Source organism: Bufo gargarizans, chromosome 5 (assembly GCF_014858855.1).
Source record: "Bufo gargarizans isolate SCDJY-AF-19 chromosome 5, ASM1485885v1, whole genome shotgun sequence".
Classification (NCBI taxonomy): domain Eukaryota; kingdom Metazoa; phylum Chordata; class Amphibia; order Anura; family Bufonidae; genus Bufo; species Bufo gargarizans.
In genome coordinates this window covers 302,634,955-302,652,090 of record NC_058084.1, presented here as the reverse complement: position 1 = coordinate 302,652,090, position 17,136 = coordinate 302,634,955, and the positions used below count along the sequence as shown (strand labels likewise).

Sequence of the window (17,136 nt, the reverse complement as noted above, 5' to 3'; positions counted from 1 at the left end):
AAATAGGCGATACCTAATTTTTTTTTATTATATATTTTTATGTAAATTGTAATGTTTTTGGTGGTGTTTTTGTTTTACCTTTTTAATTTAATAACTATTAGCCCCCTTTATGGGGCTAGAACCTGGGATCTTTTCATCCCTTGTCCTATGCACTCTAATAGAGATCTATTGGGGTGAATAGGATCTTACATTGTTCCTGCTGCCCTGGGCTTTGTGCACATGCTAGCAGGGAGATTACCATGGCAGCCAGGGCTTCAGTAGTGTGCTGGCTGCCATGGTAACGGATCAGAGCCCCAAGATTTCACTGCTGGGGCTCCGATCAGAAGCTTCCACTGCACCAATGAAGAGGGAAGGGGACCCTGTGGCCACTGCCACCAATGATTTTAATACTGATGGGGTTGGGCGCACTGCGCCACCAATGATTATAATTTATAATACTGAGGGAGGGGGGTGCACTACTCCACCAATGAATGTAATTAACCCTATAATACAAATATAGACTGCGGGTGCCGGCCATATCACACAGCCGACACCCGGCCTCAATGACAGGGATCCCACCGAACCACACCAATTAACCCCCTCAGGTGCCGCACTTGAGGGGTTAATTGACGCTTTCTGTCATTGAGACCGGGTGCCGGGTATGTGATATGGCCGGCACCCGTGGTGTATATTTATATTGAGGGTAATTCTCATTGGTGGCACAGCTGCCACAGCCCCTCCCCCCCCATCTCACTATTACCATTTCATTGGTGGCGCAGCGGCAGCCGGATCACAGTGGGGAGGGACTCTCTCCTTCTCCACTGTGCCGGCTGTAATGTGCGTCGGACGTTTTAGATGCATTCAGCACTGTGACGTGCGACTGCCCTTATGTCGTCACTAAAATACAGCGGTAATTAAGAAACAGCAATATCGCCATTTCTTAATACCGCTGCATATCATTAAGACCGGTTTATTGCCCAACCCTAGACTCCAGTGCTTCCTTGTTTCCTCTCTACCCTGACCTTCACATGGTGGTTGCCACAGACAGGCCATGTTTTTGATCTGAGACAATTTAGAGTTTTTACCTGGCTGGAACCTCTTACTGGTCAGGTTCCCTTGCTTCCAGGTCTTATGGTATCACTTTCCTTTTGCCGAGGGAGGGGGGTTCAATGTGTCTTCCTTTAGCTTGTCTCTAGGAAGTTTTCTCCTTGGTTTAGGATTGCTCCTGTCCTTTTCCCAGGCATTTTCTCTCCCATCTGGTTCCCTCATAGTCTAATTTTTCTTGTCGGGTCTGCTCCTCCTGGAGCATCCTTCTATATGCAGAGCGCTAGGTCATTACCAACAGACCCCTTTCCGGTTGTGCTTCTCTTCTGTTTCTTCAGGGGTATCCCTCGCTCGTCCAGATCCTTCCTCGGCCTCCTAGTGCGCACTTGTTCAACTCTTGGTTCTTGGGCAGGACATTTAGCCCTGCTCCCTATTCTCTAGCGTGTTTCACCTTGTTCTTTTTTTGCATATTGCCTTTTTTCCCAGGCACTTGTCCTTGGGATCCTGACTGTCTCCCATATTTTTTTTCTTTGGACTCTTCCAGGTCCTGGAGCCTCTTGGCTCACTTCCTTAGTTTTCTATCTACCATTTCATGCTATGGCCTCTCCTGGTCCTGTTGGGTCACATGGTTTTCCTGCACCTGTGCGCCCAACTTGTAACATGAGATTTTCTTCCCACCCTCGGGGACTGCTTTGGGACGTCCCATGGTGCTGTGTCCCCCAATGACATTAACGAGAAAATTGGATTTTTGTACTTACTGTAAAATCAGTTTCTCGTTCAATTCATTGGGGGACACAGATCCAACTCTTTGTTTTTCATTTCTCTTTCTGTCACCGGGATGCTGATCTTCTTCCTTCCCCGGTCCAGGACATGTTGGTTCTTTGCTTTTGCTTCTCTCTCCTACTGCTATTGGTACAAACTGATTAGCCTAGTGTCTGTGGAGAGGGTATAGCTCACCTGGGTGAAGACAACCTTTTTGATATCTAGTGTCGCCTCCTAGTGGTAGCTGGTTGTATACCCATGGTGCTTTGTCCCTCAATGAATTGAACGAGTAGCCCATGTAAAGGGGTTCTCTGAGCTATTGATTAAAAGGAAGATCATTAGGTTACTACTTATCTGTCCCTCGCTCTGCCAATGCTGCTGTCCCCGTTGCTCTGACATAGGCTGTGGGCTCTTCCACCCAATTCCCAACTGGATATTGTTTAGCTGCATAGTAGTAAATGCAGCTCAACAGGAAAAGAAGCGCACATATCCAGTCTGGACCCGGGCGGAAAAGCTGTGCAGCATGTGTCAGCATAGCAGGGGGGATGTAGCATCGGCAGAGCAAGGGATGGATAAGAACTAACTAGTGATGCGTGAACTAGTTTCCGTTATGCAGGAGAGGACTTATGAAGCCCATAGACTTCTATTATGGTGGAATGCCTCTAAAGATGTTCCATCATGGAAATCCGTTATGATCCGTGGTAGCGGAATCCATAACGCAAATCAGTACATGCCCGAACCAGAATTCAAACTTAACAAAACTGAAGTTTGCTCATCATTAGTAGTAACCTAATGATCTTCCTTCCACAAAACATTTTTTAGAATTAGCCCAGAGAACCCCTTCAAGTATGTTGTATACTTTCCAGTTTCAGTGGAAAAAAATGGAAAGGCATGTTAATTGAGCATGAAGTAACCTGATAAGCACGGCGTTCAAACCAGATATTAATAGATAAAAATCGAGGAGGAATCCTGACAACTAAGGGACTGTTTACATCTCGATCTTGCCTTATGTTGAGTGTATACATTTGAGTTTAGTAAAAATGTATTAACAAATTATCTCTCAACTCACCTGTAAAAGAATAGGGGGACTGTCTCAGTCTCCCTATTAACGTTCTGTTCCCTAATGAGCAGTTGTATGTACTAAGACTCGACACGCTGCATACTAAAAAAATATATTTATTGTACACTAGAATTTTTACCGTGCAGTTAATGTAAAATATATATATATATATATATATATATACACCCACACACACCTGTCCCCAATAAAAGTTTCCCATGCTGGCACACGCTAGCCAAGTCACGCCTGCCTGCAAGGGAAACCCCCCCCCCCCCCCCCCCCGCCCCCCTCCAGTGCTGCATACTGCAATGAGGGAGATTTTTTTTCTGGAACCTGTGAGCCTTCATGTACATGGACTGGTTCGGTGACTCCATATAACGCCAGCCCACATGCACTGTACATGCATGCAGCGCTGCTTGGGAGGCGTGCCCCCACCGGGTTTAAATAACCCGGCAGTGGAGCACTCGCCAGTTGACCTATACAACGAGCAACCCCTGGTCAACGAGCATAATTCTTGGATAAGTAACCCTTTCCCCTAGACAACGAGTATAACCTTTTTATTTTTTATTAACCCTTTCCTTACATATTTCCCTCTAGACAATGAGCATCCGTTCACACATTAACCCTTTCCCTGCATATTTCCCCCCCCCCCAAGACAGCATTAACTCTTGCCCTGCAACATACAGGTTAACCCTTTCCCTGTGTCAGGTAACCCTTTCCTTGCTACAATATCTAGCTGGTTAACTCTTCTTACCCCATATTACAGTAGGGGCAGTTAGTACTAGGATGGGCCGCTGGTTTGTAAATGTGTATGCAATTGTATAGAAGGTGTAACTTTTTAGAGTTTTGTAGTGTGTGTGTGTGTGTGTGTGTGTGTGTGTGTGCATATATTTTTTTTATTTTATTTTTGTATGTTTTATAGTATACACTAAATGTACTTTTAAAAAGGCGAGATGCCCCTAAGCATAAACTGGTAGACTACCAGAACTGTTACTAAACTTGCCATCTAAAATATGCAGCAATGTTTTTGACATTATGCACCGCCAGTAAGGATCATTAAGAGGATGGGGGTGCATAACAACAATGTCATGATTGTTTATTAGCCTGGCAGGATGTATTTAAAGGGGTTGTCTGGGAAATTATATTGTTTACCTATCCTCGATCAATATCAGATCAGTGGGGGGTACAACTCCTGTGACTCCAGCCGGTCAGCTCTTAGAAGAGGTCGGGGGCTGTGTGAGAGCACTGCATCCTCTTCCTAGGCCATGTGATGTCACCGTACATTGCTCTCATGGCTATGAGGTCAAGGGCTGTGAGAGCACTGCATCCTCTTCCAAGGTCATGTGATGTCACTGTACATTGCTCACATGGCTAAGAGGTCGGGGGCTGTGAGAGCACTGCATCCTCTTCCAAGGTCATGTGATGACACCGTACATTGCTCACATGGCTTAATAGCAGTGCATCCCCATTCAATACCAAGCCCAGCTGATGTACGATGCTGTGCTTGGAAAGCTGCCAGGTGCCCCTGATACAGTTGATCGTCGGAGGTTCCAGGACTCGAACCCCTGCTGATGTGAAAATGATGACCTATCCTAAGGATAGGTTATCGTTATCAGTTCCTGGATAACCCCTTTAAGAACATAAAGGGATACTGATTGTCTGTAAACAGGATATTAGGAGTATTATGTTTGTCAATTTTACTTCACAATTAGAAGAAGTTGTAGAATTAGTAGAAGTAATGATATTAAAGAAAAATAACTGCAATAAAGTGGCCTAAAATGGGAGGAAATGCTCAGAAACCCCAAACACTGTGGTGTGCTTAAAACCGGGGGAGCAATTCCTCCGCATGTGATCCGTTGCTAATGGCAACCCCCAGCAAAAATGCATACAATGGAGGATGTCGGCAGCGGACCACATGCACCACAATGGCATCCTACACAAGATTGGATAATGTGTGGATGCAAATATAAAAATACATAAATCACTGAGAAAGGTGCACCTCAATGATATGCAACTGACAACACTGGCTAATCCCTCAGGCTGATGATAAGAGCTGAGACTTTTGTAATGAACAGAGTGGCAGGTCAGACATGCGCACTTGCCACTCCATTCATCTCTGTGGTAGAATAGCCTATTCCCGTGATTCTGGGCATTGGACCTCTACTGAGCTAATAGTTATCTGCAGGTTGAGACATCCCTAAGGGTCATGTCCTCCTGAAGCTATTCTATTGGTGTTTGCACTACATATCTAGGCATGGACTTTGTCTGCTTTTAGAACTTCCCCCCACTTAAGCCAATAGGAATGTGATGCTTTGCAAGAAACATCCCATAGACAGGAGTGACATTTGGATAAAATTGGGCCCTTTTTTCCATTCTCTTACAACTTCTTAAAATTTTGGCCTCATATCCGTTAATGCTATTGGCTCAGGGATCATTTGCTTTCCCCAAAATAATTGCAGCGTTTGATTAAAGGGGTATTGTTGTGCAATAAACTTTAAATTTGGTTAGAAAGGCATAAAGACACTTTCTTCCTAACGGCCGTCAGACTGCTGAACTCATCACGCCCCATCTCCCGCCCATAATCCCTCCCTCGCCCCTAATGTGCCCATTGCTTAACCCCCCCCCCCCCCTTCCACCCCCTAGTTACTATGCCTGTACCTGTGTCTAACCCAATTCCGAGCACGATCGACTGTGTCGTGTTTGGCGAATAAAGCTAATTCTGATTCTGGGTTTTTGTAAAATCGGTAAGGTGAGTACAATTCCCCCCCCCCCCCCCCCCCTATACTACCCCATTTTTTATATATAGTTATTAAATTGGAATGCCCCTTTAACATTTGCTCTTCATTGCATATAAAAGTTTAAATTATTGTCAATACTCTCCAGATAGAATGTTTGGTTTTAAAATTGTAAAAAGGGGGAAAAAAAACCACAAAATCACGTCAAACCTTAGTAATAAGTTACTGGTTTAGTATTACATATGTCATTTTCAACTTGTCAATTGCTGTCAGAGATTCATAAGAGCTCTGGTTGGAAAATATTTGAAAAGCTGCAGGTTGCAAACACCTTTCCAGTATAATTTTATTTTTAATACATTTAGTGGGATGATGCAGCTCGCTCCCAGACATTGCGGCTGTGGCAGACATCACAGGGGAAGTGCAAGTCACAGATGTCGGCCAACAGTACATCAGTTAATAGATTAAATCCGCGTGCAGGGCAGCCAGGGTATTGCTTTTATGTTATGGTGTTATTGCTAAGTATGCTGATCCTATGGGAATAAAGGTACATATATGCCTCTTTTCTGTTATCTGCAATCTACAGTGGTTGCCGTGACATGATTTTTATTCATATTTCTTTTTTTATATATATAATCTAATGTTAGTCAGGTGCACTTTTTAAATGACTTTTTTACATTAAACCCCCTATGTACTTCAGGCCCCTACTGTGCACCTTGCTTCAACTGCTGCTGCAAAGACCAGTCCTAGCAACTCTCCTGCGCTCGTGATCTGGATTTGTTTTACTGCATCTGTTCAGTATCTTTAGGATGGCTACACACACACTGTTTTTTTAGTAAATGCCACTCCAGGTTTTGATGCAGTTCTGTAAGCCAAAGCCAGAAGTGGATCCAGCAGGAAGAGGTAGAAGACCTTCCTTTATATTCCCCGTTCATTTTTAGCATCCACTTTTGGCTTTGGTTCCAAAAACTGCATGAAATTGTTATTTTTCAAAAATGCTTTACGTGAAAGCATCACCGTGATAGCTCCACGTATGTCCAACCCTACCTGAACTTTCCTTATGTTATAGGACTGGGATCAGAAACCTCCAGCATCCCAGCTGTTCAGAAACTACCACTCCCAGAATGCTTCATTCACTTCTTGGGGGATTCGGAAGAACAGCCAAGCATGCTGAGAGTTGTTTTGATAGCAGCTGGACTGCTGAAGGTTGCTGATCCCTGTTATAGTAGAAAAGATGGGTCTAGTTTCATCTACAGTAGCTTTGTCATCAGTGAGGTGGATTTACGAATGCTTTCTAAACCTAGTCTAAAACTGCATCTTATTTATCATAGTGGCTGATGTTGAAATGGATCGGTCAGGGTCCCAGCGATCTGATGACCTATCCTGAGGATAAGTCAGACATAACTTTTCCTCAATAACCCCTTTAATGATGTGGTTCATGACCAAATCTCAAATCCGCAAAATAACAAGGCCACATTTTTCTTTCTTTTTACGTACAGTACATGTCTCCTCGAAAGTATAGTAGAGTTGTTAATAGCTCTCATAAGAGAAATTCAGAGCAATCACATAAAGTATACATTTTAAAACAGTGAAAAGATGATATTTTGACCTTGATATTCTTTGTTTCCTTTTTATCAGATGAATGTTGGTCCCCTATGCAAGTGCAGCATTAAAGCCAAACGGACGGGGATCCGGCACAGTATCTATCCAGGAGAGGAGGTAAATTCTGTCCTGTGCAGTGGTTCCTCAAGTAACTATATTAATTGGTTCTGGGACAACCACTGCAAGTTGAAATTAATGTAACTTGAGTCCATATTTCTGTAGAAAATTAACTTGTTGCAAAGCCCTAAAATATTGTCCCAAGATGATAGAAAATAATGGTTTAAAGAGCCTCTATCAGCATGATCAACCCTATTCAACCAAGCATATTACCTGGTTGGTTGATCATGCTGAGTAAAATGATATATTTCTAGCCTCTCAGGGTTAATAAATGCCGACATATATAATAATTTTATATATTAATGTAAATTAGGTGTTTGGAGCACCAAGGTGGCTAGTCATAGCCTGGATCTCGTCCAGCCCTGTCACACACAGGGGGCATCGTGCTAGTGGTGCTCCTAGTGCTATGGCCAGCCTCCTGGAGTTCCAAATACCTAATCTACAGAATTGAATATATGTTGGCACGTATTCAGAGGAAATATATTGTTTTATTGAGCTTGATCAACCCTACCAGGCAGTATTCCTGGTTTCATGGGGTTGATCATTCTGACAGAGACGTTTTAAGAAAAATAGGTCCTTACATATAACAGTCGGGAATAGATGCTGGAAGCTGCAAATCGCTTTCTATGATGAGTTTCTTCAGGGTCTTATATAATACACAGTGTACCAGAACAGTAAAATGCAGCATCTCCGCCTAGTACAGACAGAGGGCAGTACAGGCCGTGTAGTACTGAACTGTTCTGTAAAGAAGAGCTACATAGAACTAGTGCAGAGGTTTTACCAGAGAAATGGTCATGCTTATTGTGTCGATCTGAGTCTGAGGCATTGTATGTTAAGTGTAGTTTCAACTTAAAATGGCCCATGAGAGACCATTTTAAGTTGAAAATATTGTATCCTCCTGAGACCATTGTATCTTGAAGGACCACTATAGGCATTTTGTGCAGCGTGTAACATGCTTCACCTCTCCTTGCCACAGCAATTAGTGGTAAATCACCTGCTGTCTTTGCCGCACATTTGACGGTCTCGCAGCATTTACTGTGACGCCATGTGTACGAGCAGCACAATGTTATAGATGGACATTGGTTTATATAATTATTCATCACCAATGTGTGTTCTCTGTGTCACCTTACTCCTAGGTCAGTTATGCCCTTTGCAATGAGTTAAAGAGGATCGTTCACCGCTAATGACATTCCTGTTTTAATAGCTTCATGCATTTCCCATATAATAACAATTCTGGAGCATCTATTCTTATGGCTCTATGTTTTGCTGTTCCTTTATTATTTGCACTGGAAGTTATACATGAATTGCTAGCAGTCTGCAGTAAGGGTACAGAGGGGAGGTAATCAGTTGGGTGTGTACCTGCACAGTCTGAAAATGGCAGCACTGATTGGATAGAGTCAGACTGTGCAGGTACACCCCTAACTTGTTACCACCCCTCTGTACCCTTACTGCAGACTGCTAGCAATTAATTCATAACTTCTAGTGCAAATAATAAAGAAATGACGCAACATAGCCATAAGAGTAGATGCTCCAGAATTATTGTTATGTGGGGAATGCATGAAGCTATTAAAACAGTAATGTCAGGAGAGGTGAAAGGTCCAAGGGCCTTACTTGCATTGATGCTTGAAGTATGCTGAAGAGGCTTGAAAATGTTCTCTCGGCTCCTTGATCCCGTACACTCTCCATAAACTCTTTGACACAGTTCAGTTCTCATGTCATCTCTTTTCATGAAGAGCATGGTACTCCACGAGAAACCCGTGTTAATGCCTGACCGTGGCATTGACAGTGCAATTGCAAGTTTATTGGTAACTGTTATTAGCAATGAATATTTCACTATTTAAAAAAAAAAAGTTGAAAATTAACATTCGAGAACTGGACCATCAGTAGCGTCTATGTATTTAAGCATTCTGCTTTTTTAATAAGAGGGAAGAAAATTAGCTGTTAAATATGTAAATCTTAAAAGCTAATTAGAATCATTTGGGAACAGGAGGGGAAAGGGAATACTCCCAGCCAAAACACTGACTTTGTGATTTTATTTAGCAGTTGCAACTTTTGTACATTTCCATAAATGTTAAAATATTGGTTAGACCCCTCTAGCTGTAGGAGAGCGACAAACGATTGCGAATTCACTATGGCAACAAGCTGCAGCAGTCTATTTCACAGAGTTTTTAATCCAAATCTCCTGTCTTAAAAAATGTATCGTAAGTGCCTCAAGATCTTAGAAGGGAATTAACAGGAGGTGCGTGTCTGATTATCACATTTTCTGTATATAGACTTTCCATCTACAGTAAGGTTAGTCAGAAACTTGCTGAAGCCAGATTATTCCTTTCTTCTGAGACATGCAAAGAAATAATGGTGTGTGTACGTGGCTTCTTTTTGGAATACTTTGTGGTAAGTGGACCATACCTTACGTCATGTTTGTTTTTCTGGTAGTCGATCAAAGCGTGCCGTCCGATGACCAACAATGCAGGGCGCCTTTTTCACTACAGGATTACAGTGTCTCCACCGACAAATTTCTTAGTAAGTATCTATTAGCTCTGAAACATTTTCCTGTAACACTTTTTTTTTTTTTTTTTTTTTTTTTTTTTGTATTTCTTTAGTTACCCTCCACTTGTCTTAAAAGGACATACCCATAATTTCACCCCGGCAGCCTTCCTGAAAATCGGAGCAGATCATGCTCTGATGCTTTCCTTTGCCCTGCTCTAAATCGTGCTCTTTTGTTTCCAATCTTTTGTGTTCGGTGAGGTCACCAGCTCTGATGGGCGTGCTTTAGCACTGCCCTAGACATTTTACTGGCTAGGGCAGTGCTAAAGCCCGCCCATCAGTTCCGGCGACAACATCGGCAGCCCCATGGAGAGCCCGGTACGTCACCGGATCTCCAAAAAAATGCCTTTGCCCTGCATGATTTAGGGCAGGGCAAAGGAGAGCATCAGAGCATGAACTACTCCGATGCTCAAGTTAGGGGGCGGCTGCCTGGGCGAAAATTGAGGTATGTCCGGGTTCAGCTCTGAACTCGAACAACCCCTTTAAGGGGATTGTTCTGTCTTAGAGCCGACAACCGCTGGGGTCCTAACTTGTCCCCCTGAACATTAAAAGAGACCCTTGCCTGTCTGCAGTCATGCTGCTGCTCCATTCAAGGCCACTTCTAGCCCCTGCATGACCAGGAAGCAGCTTAGTCTGGGGACTGCTGCAGCCAATCACAGCGGCTTGAACAATACATCACTGCTGTTTCGTAGGGTTCAAGTCATGTTCGGCGAGGACTGGGGTTGTTGGCTCGAAGGCGAGACAACCTCTTTAAACAGCTGAGAGAGGTTCTAACAACTTTATGCATCCGTTTACGTACGTAATCTTCAAAATAAATCCGAGGATGACCCTCAGATTTCTGCCATGGAGTTAGTGTTATATGCCACAGATCCTCACACAGATAAGTCCCATTCATTGGGGCCAGTTCCCATCTGGTAATCCACCGAGATAAATAAAGAGGGTGGTCCCTCAAGGGTGATAACTACTTGTTAATTAAGACTTTTGAAAAAAAAATTGTTACTCGGTGTAAATCCCTAACACTGGATTCACCCACCAGATACGTGATTTTATTAATTGCTGCACCGCAGGGGTTATCTACCTTCTTACCTGCGAGTGCGGGATGAGATATGTGGGTAAGACCCGTAGGGAACGGGTACACATAGGCGAACACATGGGCGATATCCGTAATAACAGGGATACCCCAGTGGCAAGACATGTCCACTCTGCCCATGGTGGACGTGCATCAGCTGTAACATTTTTAGGCCTAGAAATGATCAGAAAGTCATCACGAGTGGGAGATTGGGACAAAAAGATCCTCCAGAGAGAATGTTGGTGGATTTTTGAATTAAAAACCACCCACCCCCAGCAGTTTTCTGTGACTCAGACACCAGTCAATTGCACATAGCATCTGCCGACGCGTTTTACGGGACGGGTGGGTACGAGTACCCTATGGCAATATGATCATCTGAATGTGCCCCGGTCTCGCCACCCCCGTACCCTCTAAATACTAAATATTATGTGGTTCCTCCCTTTTCTGATGGGCCAACAACGCCCAACTAGGGTCATCCGTGGCTACCATCTGCTTCTTGGAAAAGAGAACAGACACCTTCATGTATTTCCGTTGCGATTTATTTGAATGGAGGCGATCCATTTATAATAACGTGTCCTTGTTTCACCACTTACCACTCAAATATTAAGGGGTCTCCCCGCCTTGTGGGTCATCTGTTTTACACAATGGCCACCTTAGGTCATGACCCGATCTGTAGTGTGAGCAGACACTATCACGTGTCCCCTCTGCGATCCATTGCTAACAGGGGTCATCAGCCGCTATCACTCCATCAGAAGGAGTAGTGGACACCACTATGCGCTATTAAGAGTTAATACACCCTGTCTATACCCGTTATCTGACTGCCAAGTAAGTCCCCGCTCAGGTCCCTTGCTGAAGGGGATGGTCCCTATCCTCCCCAGCATTTGCAGTAATGTGGTTGTAGGAGCTGTATTGCTACGGACATCAGCCCCTCCCACCTCTCCTGGACAGCTGCCACTGCGCTCCTCTCACGCCCCCAAGCTATGACGTGTATGGGGCACCGTGACGTTGGCGAGGCTGCGCCGCGATTGGGCTGCCCTTCCTGGCAATCGCGCATGCGCAAGTGAGGATGCGACCGGCCGCGTCACGTGACGTCTACCTAATCACGTGGGCGGTGGTCTTCTGCCGCGCCTGCGCCCAGCCACCACCCTCCTCCATTTAAACTGTAGAGCGCGCCTATACGCGCTGACAGATGCCGGCAGACGGTCGGCACGCTTGCCCTGCCGCACCCCATGATGAGGCCATACGCTTTTCATGACAAATCGTGAGTAACATTTTACCACATGCCATTTTATTGAGTTATAGTGAGCGCCCCAGCCTGACTGTACCCCTATTGATGTTTTTTACTCCATAGGAATTTGGGTCGCCTCTGGACTACCACGTCCTGTTAAGTCTGCGCCACCTCAATATATACCCCTTCCCTGCATCTGTTATAACCACACAGATGCACTCTGAGACCCTTGTCCCCTGACGAGTTAAGGGGTCTGTTATTTCATAGGTAGCTTTCCTCATAGTAGGATATATATAGTAGGATATAGTCACCAACGAAACGCGTAGGCCCTTTGACCATATTTCCATACTAGTATTCCACCTCCAGATTAGTAGCTTACCCAGGTCCGTAAGCCCTAATAGGGCCACCTTCCCTGTCCCCCACAGGGTCACCTAGGGTTATCTACTTTAGGGCCAGGTTCCGGACGGGGCCACCCCTTGCGGGGATTGGACCCCGTGTTAGGAGGCACTTTAGGGCTCAATAGGCCAAGTAGGGCATCAGCAGGGACAGACTCTCCCTGTAACCCTCTTGTATAAAGTGACCGCCAACTGGAGGACGTATCCAGAAGTGAGAACACCTCCCCTTGGGTATTGGACTTGAAGGTCCTGTTCGTCCACCACCGGTAAGACCCACCCTTATCTCGCCTTATGGCATGTTTACAGACCACGGCACACGCCCACGGTCTTCAGTTTTGTTTATGTCTTTAGGTCATACAGTCCACGCCCCGCCCCACCTTAAGGCGTGAACGTGGACCCGACCATCAGGCGACCTGTTACCCCAGGTCCCCTGTTGTTTTGTGTCTTGTTGGTTTGGTAGGGGTTTCTTTCCCCCCATTGGGATCTTTAACTATCCTAATAAAAGTTAGGTTTTAATACGTCACTACCCCTTTTTTTCAATAATCCACCGAGATGTCAGCTTCAAATTGCGACGTATCTCTTGGCTTTCAAATCTGCACAGTATAAACTACAACATTAATTCTCTCTGACTTGATTTTGATGCAGGTTTCAGTGCAGAATTTCTGGGATGAGCTGTTGTGTGAAAATTGAAGCCTACACTGTATATCTTACACTGAGCTTGCTCAACCTGCGTCCCTCCAGCTGTTGCAAAACTACAACTCACAGTATGCCCTAATAGCTGTAGGCTGACCAGGCATGCTGAGAGTTGTAGTTTTGCAACAGCTGGAGGCCCGCAGGTTGGGCATCCCTCTCTTACACCATCAATGAAGACTTGTGCACACAGCAAAGCACACTGCATGAACCCAGTACAGAATTGCATAGGTGCTTCACAACTACCGATTGTGGAGCTGCGGGTCTGTGTGCACTGCTGTACAGGCTCCTTCGAGGGCTGTATTTATGGAGGTATTTTCTCTTGCAGTCAAGTTCCTCTAGTAGAGGATACCTCCATAGATGCAGATTCTGTTGAAGCATGTAATGTATAGAATTTATATCAAAACAAACAGAAAAAACTCAGTACCTTTGCATGAAATTGCATGCGTTTGGAGAATCAGTGGAGGCTTCATACCTCCTCTATTGGGTGTCACCTCTTGTTTTGGCATTTTTTGATGCAATCTTTTGAGCCAAAGCCAGAAGTGGGTTGGAAGAGATAGAAAAATATTTTACTTTTAGCCTATTTTTTTGTATAAAAAAAAAAAGTATCTGGAAAAACCACACCCAGAACATGCAAACATTAGGAAACAGTCTTAAAACACCACTCCTTGTGTGAGCGTGATTTCCCATCCTGGACTCTTCTATTGTAATGGGACCTTATGTCATTATAATGATTTATATTGCTGAGTGCCAGTGTCCACATTATCTGTAATGTATTGTACTGACGTAATGCAGTCAGTACAAATAATTACAGCGGAGGGCGGGCAGGGACACACAGAATTATAAATCATTATGCTGTGACGTCCCATTACAGGAGCAGAGTCCAGGGTGGGAAATCACACTCCCACATGGAGATTCTTTCCCGCAGACATCCCGCTCTTCTGGAACTGGCCTATATAGACTCGGCACTTTATTTTAGTTTTCACGTGGCCCTTATTGGGATGGGTTTAGATGAAACCCCTTCTCATAGAATTACATGGTTAGTTGGCAGCATATCCCCTGTTTGCCATTGATTTTTATGACCATGTAATATATGTGATCAACACAAAGGTTTGCTAGTTTCTTTGGTGATCACTGGGCAAGTTTACACAAGGAGATGATCTGCAGCAACCTGCAAAGCCAGGACTCTTCTCCACATGCCAAGTTTTCATTCTGGGTACAAAGATTTCTTGGCACTTCATAGATCATCTTAGAAAATGGTGACCATTGGCACCGATTGCCTCCGTACATCATCTTAGAAAATGGTGACCATTGGCACAGCTTAGCGGACCTGTACACTACATTGACAGAATCTCATGAAGCTTTACTACGACCAGTGCAGTGTAGTAGACTGTTGCCTATAGACATTGCTAGTGCCCTATAGACCTATTCAGGGGGAATCGGATGTATTATCTGTAATCTGAATGGCTTACAATAATGTAGAAGTCTGAGAAGGAAACCTGGTGATAAGAAATGATATTTCAGCTGCCTTTTTCTGAATAACTTTGTGGATCATTTGGTCAATTCTATATTCGGATGCAAAACGGCGCCTGGAACAGAGCGTTCTGTAAAGTAAAGGGCGCCTATGCTTCCTGGGTAATAGATGCCTTTACCTTATATTCCCCAATATAAATGTAATCAAGCTCCTAGAGTTATGACTGTACTCCCACACAGCGCCAACAGTTAGATGTCTGCAGAGTTTGTATTTAGTTGCTGAGGCAATATAAAAGGCTTTCCCTCCTGACTATGACTTCTGACGCTCAAAGCTACTGTGAATTATGAGCGACAGAGTATTTTTGCACGCATCAATGGAGTTAAATTCCTCACATTCAATCCAGAATTTAACAGGTTTCTTGAGGGAGCATAAAAAGAGATTGATGAATTCCGCCCTGTTTTTTTTTGTTTTTTTTTGTTTCTTGGTGTTGATTTGTGTGTTGTCTGCAAATTGGCAACTGAAATGAACTTTCCCAATTATCTCCTGTTTTTGTGTGTGCACTAATTTATTCGCCCATCCCTACTAATGGTTTGTTGATATATAGAGTGCAGGTTCAAGCTGAATTAGAATTTGTGGACAACATTTTATGTTTCTGCTGTTGTTTCTTAATTAACCTTTCTGCTGCCTGGAGGCAGATGTTGGCAGCAGACTGACTCTGTGTAGCGAGAGACTGTCGGTCACTTACTCCTTTCTCTTGCTCCTTGGCCCAGAGTCTGGGCATCCAGATCACCTGGAAATACGCCTGAAACTTTTATGGCCGCATTAAGCATAAATACTGTAGGCTAGAAATGCCTGATTGCCATGTTTTACAATACTTTGCATTTCCTCTTAGCCTCTTGCCAAAGAAATGTCAATATCTAGACACCTTGAGTAATGAACGCTAAAGAACGCAGAACAGCTTTATCACAATCTGCTGTTTCCTACTTTTTGTTTTAGACTGACCGGCCCACGGTGATAGAGTATGATGATCACGAATACATCTTTGAAGGCTTTTCTATGTTCTCTCATGCTCCACTCACAAACGTAAGTGGCTTTTACTTCATACGAAAAATGTTGGAAAAAAATGACTTTTTGTAGGAGGTAGGGAGAGAGTATATATATATACACAGTACAGACCAAAAGTTTGGACACACCTTCTCATTCAAAGAGTTTTCTTTATTTTCATAACTATGAAAATTGTAGATTCACACTGAAGGCATCAAAACTATGAATTAACACATGTGGAATTATATACATAACAAAAAAGTGTGAAACAACTGAAAATATGTCATATTCTAGGTTCTTCAAAGTAGCCACCTTTTGCTTTGATTACTGCTTTGCACACTCTTGGCATTCTCTTGATGAGCTTCAAGAGGTAGTCCCCTGAAATGGTCTTCGAAGGCCTGATTCACACAGTCTCCTCCTAACAGTTGTTCTAGAGAGGTGTCTGCTGCTAGAACTCTGTGTGGCATTGACCTGGTCTCTAATCTGAGCTGCTGTTAACCTGCGATTTCTGAGGCTGGTGACTCGGATGAACTTATCCTCCACAGCAGAGGTGACTCTTGGTCTTCCTTTCCTGGGGCGGTCCGCATGTGAGCCAGTTTCTTTGTAGCTCTTGATGGTTTTTGTGACTGCACTTGGGGACACTTTCAAAGTTTTCCCAATTTTTCGGACTGACTGACCTTCATTTCTTAAAGTAATGATGGCCACTCGTTTTTCTTTACTTAGCTGCTTTTTTCTTGCCATAATACAAATTCTAACAGTCTATTCAGTAGGACTATCAGCTGTGTATCCACCTGACTTCTCCACAACGCAACTGATGGTCCCAACCCCATTTATAAGGCAAGAAATCCCACTTATTAAACCTGGCGGCACACCTGTGAAGTGAAAACCATTTCAGGTGACTACCGCTTGAAGCTCATCAAGAGAATGCCAAGAGTGTGCAAAGCAGTAATCAAAGCAAAAGGTGGCTACTTTGAAGAACCTAGAATGACATCTTTTCAGTTGTTTCACACTTTTTTGTTATGTATATAATTCCACATGTGTTAATTCATAGTTTTGATGCCTTCAGTATGAATCTACAATTTTCATAGTCATGAAAATAAAGAAAACTTTGAATGAGAAGGTGTGTCCAAACTTTTGGTCTGTACTGTGTGTGCATGTGTGTGTATGTATATGTGTGTATATGTGTGTGATATAGATATATATATGTATATATATGTATGTGTGTATATATATATATATATATATATATATATATATATATATATATATATATAGATAGAGAGAGATATAAAAAAAACGCAGTGTCTTTATTCATGCGTTTTTTTTTTACAATTTATGCTGTTTTTATGTATATATTTTTTCTGTGTATATATTTTTATGTGGATAAAGAGTAAGA

General features: G+C 43.5%; 1 protein-coding gene across 1 annotated transcript in view; it reads left to right on the top strand.

Moving 5' to 3' along the window:
* The window catches only part of DROSHA (drosha ribonuclease III), a 305,757-nt gene that overhangs the window by 31,511 nt on the left and 257,110 nt on the right, over positions 1-17,136 (top strand). Inside the window, exons 7-9 of the mRNA XM_044293205.1 lie at positions 7,216-7,296; positions 9,730-9,816; positions 15,693-15,779. Coding sequence (XP_044149140.1) covers positions 7,216-7,296; positions 9,730-9,816; positions 15,693-15,779 — 255 coding nt within the window. The remainder of the gene's footprint in view (positions 1-7,215; positions 7,297-9,729; positions 9,817-15,692; positions 15,780-17,136) is intronic.